This window comes from Megalobrama amblycephala, linkage group LG17 (assembly GCF_018812025.1).
Source record: "Megalobrama amblycephala isolate DHTTF-2021 linkage group LG17, ASM1881202v1, whole genome shotgun sequence".
NCBI lineage: Eukaryota > Metazoa > Chordata > Actinopteri > Cypriniformes > Xenocyprididae > Megalobrama > Megalobrama amblycephala.
In genome coordinates, this window is record NC_063060.1 from 22,419,854 (window position 1) to 22,432,703 (window position 12,850).

Below are 12,850 nucleotides of genomic sequence, written 5' to 3' on the forward strand. Positions count from 1 at the left end.
GTTGTGCCTTGCAGAACTACTTCATCAAATAGAAAACAATGCTACTTTCAACTTTAATCATACCAGACAAAAAAAAAAAAAAAAAAAAAATCATGAACATTTGTAAATTCAATTATTAGTTCTTTGCCAAACCACAACAGTAACAGAATGTCAACAGCAACAGAAGATAAACTAGCATGGGAACTTAGTAACTTGCTAAATAAAAATGAGTTGTGGTAGCATTCTTACCTTTGGCATTCCTCCTGTTTCTCAATTTGCTTGCCAGACATTATTTCAGTTTCATACATGTGCATCATGTTTTTAGACTGTGTTTCCTCCATTTTATCCACACCCTCTTCAGCCTGTTTCTCGCTGCACCCAAATTGCTGGTGATTCTCTACGTTTCTGCTCTCTGTTCTGGACTCTCGATGTCTGTGCCGTTTGTGTCGGCCACCCTCTGCTACCCCTGCAGCGGCAGCAGCCCGAAACTTTCTTGCCACACGATGCCTCCTCTCTGTATTTGAATGGTGGTTATTAATGCTTGGCCTCTCCTCCAGCCCCGATCCCATCAGGGGCAATGGCTCAGACTCTGGAGGTTCAGGGAGAGGAATGGTGATAGACATGGGTGGCTCTGGCAGGGGAATCCCCACAGACATTGGTGATTCTGGCAAGTGTAAAGGGCTTGTCTCAGGGGACATGCAGCTCTGTTGGTGATGATCACTCACTGGAGTGTCCATCTGATCCTCTGTAGGACTGCCAAACAGTACCTCACGACTGGCCATCTGGCGACGTTTCCGCAGCTGGTTCGTCCTTTGCTCCCAGACGGACATGTTAATTTTTTTACGTCTCTCACGTCGGCCAGCAAAAGCATTCACAGGCTGCTCTTCCCCTTGTTTGACAGCAGGTTCCTCCTCTGCCTCTGCAGGAGATGGTCGTCCTCTGTGAATGGCACGCTTCCTGTACAAGTACGGTCTCCGTCTCCTTCTGTGTGGACATGCTATATCTCAGTCACAAGAGTTATATAATTTGCAGCATGCACAATCACAATTCACAAGGGTGTGTGATAAAAATCAGGAAATTAGAATAAAAACAATGGCTATCGATTCAGGCTAAATAAAATGTCATTCAAGAGAAAACCAGGGGAAAATTCTTGAATAATAAAAATAAACAGATAAGAAATAAAATAAGAGAAACAGAGTGCATAAAGGATCTACATGTCAGCAGGAAGTTTGGAGTGTTAATGAGATGGACAATGCAATGTTAATGGCAGACACAACAGATAAAAAGATACAGACAGTTTTACTTACAATTATGCGTATTCTTTTGTTGTCCATGAAATCAAAAATATGATTAATTGAAAATAAGCCATTAGTGTATTTGTAGATAAGACAAACCAAACAATCCATATTGCCAGACTGCACACAAGTCAACACATATTTCATATAGATAGAAAAACTCTAACCCCCAGTGTCCACTGTCCTACAGTTTAGCTCCAACCTGAATCAAACTCAACTGAACAAGCTAATCAAGGTCTTTTTTCCTAGGATTACTAGAAAGTTATAGACAGGTTAGTTGGATCAAGGTTGGAGCAAAACTCTGAAGAACAGTGGACCTCGAGGGCCAGAGTTGAGAAACCGTATGTTAAATTTTAAAGGCTTCTTTGGCACTTCAATACCATTAATGCCACATCACGCATTTGTGTGAAATGTACAAACTGTAATCGATGTTTTAGATTAGTTTTTTTCCAGGGGTTTTGGTAGTATACTTTTATATAATATAATATTGCAATTGCTATTGGTTAATTGTAGGTCCATTACCATGTGCCCTTTCTCTCATACTATTGTCTCTATGCCCAGAGAAACTATTTAGCCAAAAACTTTTCCACTCATAAAACCCATAAAAGCTTAAGGACTAGCATATCTGTAGCTAACTTTAAGCTGTATATGTCATTATGCAAGCATCTAAGAGAAGAGAGTAACGAATCTAAAAATAACTGCACTTTAAATTAAAATGATAATTATTTGTCAACTGGATGTGTTTCTCTTTTGCTCAAAACATTTTACGTTTTAGTCCTGATGTTGCTCAACAGAGATCAGAACATCAAATTCTTCTCTACTGACAAAAGATGCACAGCTGTACTTAACACATCTGACTAGCCCACTGTTATGGTAGCCAAGCTTCTATTGACTAATATCTAATATTAAGACCCTACAACAGGTGTAGCCAACTCTGCTCCAGATGAGCTGCTGTCCAGCAGAGTTCAGCTCCAACCCCAGTCCTACAGACCTAAACCAGCTAATCAAAGATTCAGATTTAGGGTTACTTGAAAATTACAGGCAGGGTTGGAACTGAAGTCTGTAGGAAGGTATCTCACCAGGTAAGTATATGTATATGAAGTATATGAAGGTGAATGTAGACTTGAGCAGGATAAAGGCTGGTTTATACTCACCACGTTAGCACAAGCATGAGGGTGTGCATGGTAAAAATTCATTATGTCATTACGTCGTGGTGGATCATGCATGTTCAGTGCACAATACCTAATTTGTTTACTACTATGTCTATGTTTAGACTTTCTTCTGCAGCGCTAAATAAAAGTCTAAACACGACTCAAAGCTGTACCTCTGCTACCCTAAGGAATCTATTCTGTGTTTATTTGGCCTCCCCAAAACACACAACCTCTGACTGATTGCCAGCAGCATAGACTCGCGCAAATATAATATTGCAAGACACCTGGCACACTCCTGTCATCATTTATCGGCAATATTTAGAAAATCACTTTTCAGAACTTTTCAAAAAATTTTAAGAGAAGGTCCAGAAAGTCAAGAAGTCATGGTGTTCATCACCGTTTACCATGTCCATCATTGTTAGACATACTTTTCATTCCTACTAATAAGAGCAGAAATTCCTATTACAACTTCATTCAAGAACAAAAGAACAGGCCAACACATACATGGCATTAAGTACACTTAATCTGAACCAAATATGTCAAGAGTGTCTTAGACTTGTTTTGGAACAGCACATGCTTCAGGTACAGAGACCAATTCTACAGTCAAAAATACAACTGATCCATGGGCTCACTGATGACAAATAGACAGGGTTGAAAAGAGAACCTCTACCAACCTTCCAGTGGGAAAAAAATAATAATAAAAAAATCAGATATGTCAATGACATCTAGATCAGTGTTTCTCAACTCCAGTCCTCGGGACCCACTGCTCTGCACATTTTGTATGTATCCCTTATTTAACACACCTGATTTAGATCATCAGCTCATTAGGAGAGTCTGCATGAACTGAATTGAGTGTGTCATATAAGAGAGACATACAAAATGTGCAGAGCAGTGGGTCCCGAGGACTGGAGTTGAGAACCACTGATCTAGATGACGGTCAAGCGATCATATCCAATGAAGTGACCATGTTCACAGAACAACATTAACATCATACACAAGTAAATGAAACAGGTTCACAGGAATATATACGGGAAAACAGACTAGCCTTCTTTGAACACACTTTCCAGTACACTTCAAACTGGCCAACACACTCTGAGTGAAGCTGGTGCACCCAAAAGACAGGATTGAAAAAAGGCAGAGCAGAGTCATATGCAGTACAGCAGGGATGGAAAACTCTAGCCCCGAGGTCCAATGTCATGCAGTTTGGCGTCAACCCTAATCATAAATGCTTGACCTTTAGCTAACTCTGTAGGACAGTGGCCCTTGAGGGCCAGAGTTGTCCATGCATCCAGTACAGTTTGATGGGGTATTGTACATCAGGGAAAACAAATAACCACAAGACTCTCAGACAATACATGGCAGTGTATCAGCAATTTAAAGCAACACACGTTCAAGAGTACTGAGGATTTGGACCTAAATAATTGGTTTAGTGGTTTTGCGACCCATCTGCAATACTTAGGGAGTAAGGATACAATGCTGCGATGCCATTGTGGCCACAATCATCAGTTCACAACTGATGAAGCTACTTGGATGGGGTGAGTAAATGTCCTGAGCACAAGAGAAACACAGATAGTTGACTACGACACTCAAAGTTCATTTTGATTTTGACAGCATTGCAGAAAAGAAACTTCATTAGAACCATGAAGTTAAGCAAAAGTATATGGTCTTGCTGTGATTGCTTCCAAACAAAGTTTCAGATAGTTTTATGAGAAAATCTTAGTTAAGTTGGAGTTATATTTTAAATACAGTATCGCTAATCAAGGTCTTACTAGACTTACTAAAGACTTGCAGGCAGGTGTGTTGAGGGAAGTTGGTGCTAAATTCTGCAGGACAGCAGCACTTTCAGGAGGAGTTTTGGACACCCCTTGTTAAGACAAAACTGTTCTACCAGTCTAGTACTCTTATGTATTCCAGTGTTGCCTCATTTTATTCTTCCCAGTTTACAACAGATTGACCTACTAAATTCAGAAATTCTCTAGACCAGTGGTGTTCCAGGAAGGTGTGTTGGAGCTAAACTCTGCAGGAAAGTGGCCTTCCAGGAGCAAGACTGAACATCCATGCTCTAGATTAGAGTTCTTCAACTCCAGTCCTGGTGGGCCACTTTCCTGCAGACTTTAGTACCAACCCCTGTTGAACCAAGTTTTGCAAGTAATTTCGATCACTTTGATTACATTGTATGGGTGTGTTTGTTTAGGGTTCAAGCTAAACTCAGTAGGACACTGGCCTTCAGGCCTGGAGTTGAAGAGTTTTAATCTAGATTGATTGCAATCTACTTACATTCCATATAAACATCCACTGGAAGAGTGGTGACACTGGACAAAGAGTGCTAAACAACATTCTGAGGTACTTACTGACTCCTGAATTCCTGAGTACACAGCTGCTCAAAGACTAAACACCATGGTACTCCAGGAGAACTGACTCAGTAATAAGAATACTGTCATTCCCTTTGAAAAACAAGCTACTCCCAGTTTTTCCCAAGTAAAACTCATGGTTAAAAATCGCAGCCAAAACCTAAAATAGTGAAGGACGTTCATTGATTCTTAGCCTATACAAATCTTTACTGCAGAGGTACTCAAAAGGCGGCCCATGGGCCGCATCCGGCCCGCCAGCATTAAATTTGTGTCAAGTCACCTTTATTTATATAGCGCTTTTTACAATGCAAATTGTGTCAAAGCAGCTTTACAGTGATAACTGGTATATAATTTTGGCTGCACAGCAGCTCTAAAAGAATAGTGTCAAAGATCAAAGCACTGTTGAATATCAAATGTCAAGTTAAATGTCAAGTGTCCCCAACTAAGCAAGCCAAAGGCGACAGCGGCAAGGAACCCAAACTCCAACAGGTGACATCAGGTGGCAAACAGGTGGCAAATAGGTGTTAAAATGGAGAAAAAAAAACCTTGGGAGAAACCAGGCTTAGTCGGGCGGCCAGTTCTCTGGCGAACAGTGCTTTGTTATGATTCAGGTTGCTATCATAAGTCCGATAGGATCGCAACATTCAAAGTATTTATTTCAGTTCCATCCGGTTTGTTGAGGAGCTGTGCCACTGGTGTCCTACGTCATGCTACATATAAATGTATTTCAACTATAATTTGCGTTCAAAATTAGTGTGAATATTACTTTTTAGTAATTACAGTTTTTATACGTACACTGAAGCACATCTAGTCATCAGCACAGAACGTGCATAGTGTACACGCACAGCATGGTTTATCTGATTTAAAGACACAAGCAACTATTTTAATCAAGTGCAAAGACATTTTTTGTAACTTTTTGAGCAAAAAAGACTGGACAAGGATGAATCTTTCTAGTGCACGTGTCGAGCACCAGTGTTCGTCCAAGCTATAAAATGCGCGAGACTATGCGTGCAAGTTAAAAATTAAGTAACTTTATTTTTGCATAATTTAATGCGGTTGACACTCCTGAAACTTTGCAGTGTGTAAGTGACTGATGGTCCTCTTATCAGCATGAAAAACAAAACTTTTATTCTTAAAAGTCCCTGTAAAGCCATATTAAATGTTCTGAGTTTGTAAAATGTGTTATTAACCACCCAGACAAATTTGAATGATTTAAAAAAAAAAAAAAAACGCAAGTAAATGAAATAAGTTATCAAAATCGTGAAAAAATAAGCAGTATTCTCTGCTCTCAAACGCTGAGGGCGTGTCTGCTGTCGGTGCCGAAACCACACCCACTCGTGAGAGCTGCCGTCTCGACTTACTTGTCTAATGAGTCAAACATACTGATGCATATAAACAAAAGAATCACCTTAAAAGGTTGCAAAATTTAGTAGAGTTACTGTGGACTACCTACTAATTATAACATAAGCACACAAGGCAACTTACACTCATTGGTGGGTGCCACGAGACGGGAGGATGAAGGCCGGGACGGGAGAGACTCTGTCTGGCCCCCTATCATCCGTTGTCGGTGGGACGGGAGGATGAAGGCCGAGGCAAGAGATAGTCTATTCAGCCCCATTCACCAATAACAGCGGATTATCAGTGAATCCCAGCTGTCTCTGATGAAAGTTTATAAAACTATCTGGTGCAAAATGATAACTGCGAAGACAAAACTATTCCACCCCTTCTTCGTATCATCGTTTTAGGAAATTTAAATAAGGAGACCGAGCTGTTTTGTATATTATGGCAACCAGATAATATGCATTTGCATGACAAAGGAATTACTAGCTAGCAAAATGTAGGCTGTATAACTAACGGTAATGACACTCGAGATTGAGCGGGCGAGCCACAGTAACGCTAGGGGTGGTGCCATGCTCAGTGGCTCTAGTGCGTCATCGACAGTTAGGACGGGGCCATGCTCGGGGGCTCCAGAGCATCATCGAGCCACCCTTTTAGCTCCGCCCAAAAAAATCCTGAACACAGAATTGGTGAAAAACTGTTTAACATTCTAACTTCACAATTCAGTACTACATAGTTCACAGTCTTTGTAATGTGTTTCAGCAATACATTTGTAACATTTATTATGTGTTTAGAAACAATTCTCAGAATTGACTTTACAGGGACTTTAATGTCAATGTGTTATACAGAAAGCAACCAGAGAGCGCTCCCATTACAGAGCTGTTGTCACTTCATTGAGCTCAAAATCTCTTATTTATCATGTTTACACTGCTGGTTATAATTAGAGGATTCGTGAGACTGTGACAGAAAAAAAAAAAAAGGGGGATATTGGATTCTGACCAAATGAAAAGGCAGAGGTAATAATAATAATAATAATAATAATAATAATAATAATAATAATAATAATGAAACCTATGTAAAGTGACCTTGAGTATAAATATGCACTATAAAATGTATTAAAAAGGTGCATTGGAGTATAAAAAAAAAGACTATAAAAAGGTGCAACGTTTTCATCTTACTGACAGACTGTCTCAGATCAGCCAGTGAGCAACAGCCAGGCCTAAAATTACTTGTGAAAACAATGCAGACTTTTCACTAGGAATAAGGACTTCTTTTTATCAGTTCTTGTTAAGTTTATTTGCTCAAGAATGTTTCTCTTTATGTATTTTTGCATTAGGAATACAGCAAGACAAACTAGTAATCCGTTTTTAGTGCCTTTTTTTTCCATGTTCAGTGACACTTTAAATAGGACAACCATTAAAATATAGTAAGACTTAGCTAGATAATAAACTGCACTTGTAAATACTCAGTAAAACTACAAATATTCTCTTAAGTAGGCCTAAATGAAAGTCTTACGATCCAAGTTGTAATTTGTGGCCCTTTGCATTTTATGTGGTTAAAATGTGGCCATCTTTGCCTCCTAATTTGAGTACCCCTGCTTCACTGCGTGGTCATCAGAGAGTTAAGTACGATTGCAGCTCTCTTGATTTTTTTCTTAAAAAGAGGCCAAAACAAGTGCTGCTAAAGCACACAAATCAATTTCTGCCATTTGTGGTTGCAACTGATGTCACACTGACAGGTCATAGCCCATGCCTTACGTCTCATAGACTCGCCCCAATGAGAAAAACTAAGATGAAGGCTGGACTACTGGAGTGGTAAAACTGTATGTCACTAGGAACTTTGTTTTAATCAAATCTGGATTTTACCTCACTGCTACTTTTCAACCTGGTGTATACTATACAATATTGCTGTCAAATTTTGGCAATCATAATGCTTACAATAAGCAAATCAACAGTCTTAGTGTTGTCTAGTGTGTCAAGCTCATGGATTATGACATGCTCATTAACTGCAAAGAGTTTCAGCCTCTGACTTCTGGCAGTCAGAAATTTTGGGTTGCAGTCCTACAATGTCACTACTTATATGACGCCTGTCTACAGAGGATCCAGTAGGAGGACAGAAACGAATGCTGCAATTGACATGCCAACTATGATAAATCTCATTACAATTTCATAAAAGCATAAGAGCAAAAGAGCATGAACTGACTTAAAATACTCAACACTGTCAAAAGTCTTGGTTATGATGTATCATAGGCAAGAAAAAAAAAGAGAAAAACAATAATAAGAAGAAAGAAACAGACCATGAAAATATCTTTCCAAAAGCCAGTGTGAAGATAGTCAGATGTAAAACCATAGAAAGAATGCAAAGGGTTTTGTTTTTGTGATTTGTCTTGATCTCTCCTTGTTTACTGACTTCTGTGGTTTTGATTTTGGGTTATGTACTTTTAAATCTAAACTCCACTGTCTACTGTACTAAATTAAAGTTTCAAATCACTCAAGCCCTAATAACATATTGATTTTTTTTTCTTTTAAAATAAACACACCATTCCCCCTGTGGTGTAGGCGCTTGAGTTTCCTAGCAACTCAAGATAAAAATAAATAAATAAATAAATAAAAATAATGAAATTCTTACACCCTCAATAATCAAGATTTAAAGACAAAAGAGAAAACGATTCAGTCATTACAATTTTTTTTTTGTTCTTTCCCTTCAAATTTGACCAGGACCAATACTGATCCAAAAACATGACAGACAAATGGTACATTCATATATGACACTTCTGTTCATGTGTTTGATGGGTCTGAAAAATTACATAGTAGCATAGTGTCATAATGGTTTAAAAGCATGTCTGAAGCACAAGAAGATTTGCAACAGTCAGCAGTCAACATCAAATTCTTGCTAGATACTATGAAGGCTTTCTCTTACCAGCTTCTTAATACATGATACAAAACTGCATCCTTAATTTGAAAAATTGCTTATGACAGAGTATAAAAAAATTAAATAAAAAAAACTTACTCTGAGAGGCCAAATTCTCTGCTTTTATAACGCTGATTGAAGAACTCTTCTTCCTCCTCCTCTTCTTCCTAACACAAAATATATCTCTTCAATATAACAGAATACACTATGAACTAACATTAAAAAACAGTGTTATTGTTGCACTTTACATTAGTATTACTTAAGTGCATGAATACTAATGTAATACAAAATGCACACAAAAGTTAATTCACTGGATACATGAATAATTAAAGAAATATTAATGAGAAACATACATAATATGTTTTTTCTTTTTTTTTTTCTAGCACAAAGTCATTTTATAGCACAAATATATATACTGTTATGCAAAGTGCTGTCTTTCATTGTCTTACCTTAGTTAGTTCCTGTGCATTGGCTAGATTATCCACAGCGATAGCCAAGAATACATTGAGCAATGTGTCTGTTCACAGCATCGTCAAGGATTTGGGTTCTATCTGAACATATGTTACAAACTTGCAACAGTGTTATCATGTGCAACTACAAAATTAGAGTGTTTTCCTTCATCTTTTTTTACTTTGTTTTAGCACATAGATAATAGTCATGGCTTAAAAGGATACAGTTCCCAAACAAGGTTAAAACAATAAAGTATATTGAGGACCACATTCCATACTGCACTCCTCCTTGGGAGCGTATCCCATTGTACATCACCTCATTCCAGTCTTCTCCAGTAAGAATCTATGTTAAATTAAGAAATTCAAAAAGAGCAATTAGAGTTGAGGCATGCAATGTAAATTCAAAATACTTTTTGTGACTTTAAACTATTATTTAATTTTAAATAATATAATATAATTTTTAATTCAATCCCAACAAATGTAGAACCATTGTTGGTGTAAACCTCAATCGAACTGCAAACAGATAGTCATATGATTTAAAAATGGCAGCCACAATGAGAGGATAAGCAAGCAAAAAATTGGCTTTAATACATCGATAATATTCTCACCTACTGTTTAAAAGCTTTGCTGCTAATTAAGTTCAATATAAGGTGAATATAAGCCTTTTCAATCAAAATATTTACAATGTTCATGTCCATTGAGGAACAGCACAGAATATAGTGATCTGGAGAGTCATACCTGAAAGACAGTCATGATGGCAGCTGGAAACGTGTCAAAATTAGTAGGAGTGTAATCTTCAAAAATGAACCTGTGGAAAAGAAAGAAGTGATTACTGTTACAACTGATTTAGTTATAATTACATTTGTAATTTTTGATATTTGTAATTTGTTTATCCTTGTAAGCATCCTTTTAATTGAAACAGCTGACTGTATCTATGTAACCATTTGTTATTGCTTGAAGCACAGACATATTGCTCTTGTGAGTCAACTTTTTTTTTTTTTTTTTTTGTGCAATATTAGAGCTTACACAACGATACATTTTTTTTTACTAGTCAACTATTCGGCAGGTCAGAAATTATATTATATAAATCACATATGTGACCCTGAACCACAAAATCAGTCATAAGTCGCACAGGTATATTTGTAGCAACAGCCACCAATACATTGTACACTCTAAAAAATGCTGGGTTAAAAACAAGTTGGGTTGAAAATGGACAAACCCAGCGATTGGGTTGTTTTAACCCAGCGGTTGGGTTAAATGTTTGCCCAACCTGCTGGGTAGTTTTATTTAAACCAACTATTGTTTAAAAATTGCTATATGGCTAGCTTAAAATGAACCCAAAATAGTTGGGAAATTAAAAACCAGATGCAATTAGAGGCAACAATAATAGACAAAAGGTGAATGTTTATTAATAAGCTTTAATATAAATTTAATAGTGTAATAGTTTATTAATATAAATTTATTAATACGCAATTTAATAAATGTTTATTGTTTAATAATTATTCATTGAACATTAATAAATCTTCATTTCCAACATACTTTGGGTTAATTTTAATTAAGCAATACAGTAATTTTTAAACAAAAGTTCAGTTAAATAAAACTACCCAGCAGGTTGGGCAAACATTTAACCCTACCACTGGGTTAAAACAACCCAATTGCTGGGTTTGTCCATTTTCAACCCAACTTGGGTTGTTTTTAACCCAGCATTTTTTAGAGTGTATGGGTCAAAATTATTGAAAATACGAATTTCTCAGTATTTTGATTTTTTTCCACCCTCAGATTCCAGATTTTCAAATAGTTTTATCTCTGCCAAATACTGTCCTATTCTAACAAACCATACATCAATGGAAAGCTTATTTATTCAGATTTCAGAAGATGTATAATCTCAATTTAAAAAAATTGGACTGGTTGTGCAGTCCAGGGTCACATATGTCATGCAGCATCAGCGTCTTTTCTGTTTCTGGCAAGTACAACAGTGCATTGATGAAATGTGCGACAGTGGAGAGAATGACCGCATAACTGAGATGATGTGGGTGAGAAATGAAAGTGTGCATATCTCCACTGACAGAACCATGCTGCTCGCATTGTCTTAAGTCATTGTCTTCAGTGCATGCAGTGTGGTTTGCTTATAACATACTTTATGAAAGCACTCTGGGTTTACTTTATTTTTGTTTACTTGTAATTTCAAATATATGTCAATTACAGTATATTATTTAAAACTAATGTTACACAGTTATGCTGAAAAAAGTGTGTGCAAAGAGGAATGTTCTCTCTGTTGTCATCATGCATTGAACAAAATCATATTAAATTATCTGATTGACTAGTTAACGCGCACACACACACACACACACACACACACACACACACACACACACACACACACACACACACACACACACACAGTCTCATATTGTGGCAGGACTAGTTGACTAGTTGGTGAAAATCTGTGTGTATGTGAAGACTGTGAGGCAATAGAGAAGGTAGGTCTTGAGGCTCATTTTAAAGGTCCCCTCCTCGCCCCCTTTTACATTCTTTTGAAGTGTATGTTTTATGGAATTGATGTAATGTTTTGTTGTCATATTTGAGTATAGTGTATCTGTAGTTAAATGGTTTTATGTTTGTCTGTAAGAATGAATGAAAGAGATTGGTGTTGTAATACCATAAATCAATTTCTCACCTGCCACCAAAGAGCTGCATGCCAAGTAAAGCGAAGACTACGATAAACAGGAAGAGGAGGAAGAGCAAACTGATGATTGACTTCATGGAGCTCATGAGGGACACCACCAAGTTCCGCAAGGATGACCAGTACCTGATAAAACAAAATACATGTTCTTTACATTGTCATTATTTGACCTTTACATTTTTATGTTGAAAGTAGTTAAATGTATTGTCCTTTCGGAAATTCTTTTTGTGTCTGTGGCACCAAGTGGTGCACCACAGACACTTGTCACCACCGTGCAGTGCCATTGAACGTAGAAGACACATCTGTTTTATATGCTTGCTGATGCCTTTATGTAGTTTAATGTCAACAACAACAACATTTGCATTTGTTGGCATCTTAAAATTCCTCGAAAAATACCTTGGATAAATATTATGAACTTACTTTGTTATCTTAAAGATTCGTAGCAGTCGTAAAGCTCTGAGGACACTGATGCCAAAAGACACTCCAGGCCTGAAGAATCCCCAAACCACTTCAAAAATACTTCCTACAATCACCTGCACAAAACATTAAACATTATGCTTTGATCAGTGCCAGGATTCATCAGATACATGGGTTGCATGATTATTTGGTTTGATTGTGTATATATATATATATATATATATATATATATATATATATATATATATATATATATATATATATATAAATAAAAGCG

At 37.2% G+C, this 12,850-nt stretch overlaps 1 protein-coding gene across 2 annotated transcripts in view; it reads right to left on the bottom strand.

Annotated features, from left to right (window-relative positions):
- The window catches only part of cacna1eb (calcium channel, voltage-dependent, R type, alpha 1E subunit b), a 100,691-nt gene that overhangs the window by 45,190 nt on the left and 42,651 nt on the right, over positions 1-12,850 (bottom strand). For both annotated transcript variants that reach the window (XM_048163299.1, XM_048163298.1), the window contains exons 10-16: positions 12,577-12,689; positions 12,151-12,282; positions 10,212-10,281; positions 9,699-9,816; positions 9,474-9,541; positions 9,124-9,191; positions 229-963 (exon numbers count right to left, since the gene is read on the bottom strand). In XM_048163299.1, the coding sequence (XP_048019256.1) occupies positions 229-963; positions 9,124-9,191; positions 9,474-9,541; positions 9,699-9,816; positions 10,212-10,281; positions 12,151-12,282; positions 12,577-12,689 (1,304 nt within the window). The remainder of the gene's footprint in view (positions 1-228; positions 964-9,123; positions 9,192-9,473; positions 9,542-9,698; positions 9,817-10,211; positions 10,282-12,150; positions 12,283-12,576; positions 12,690-12,850) is intronic.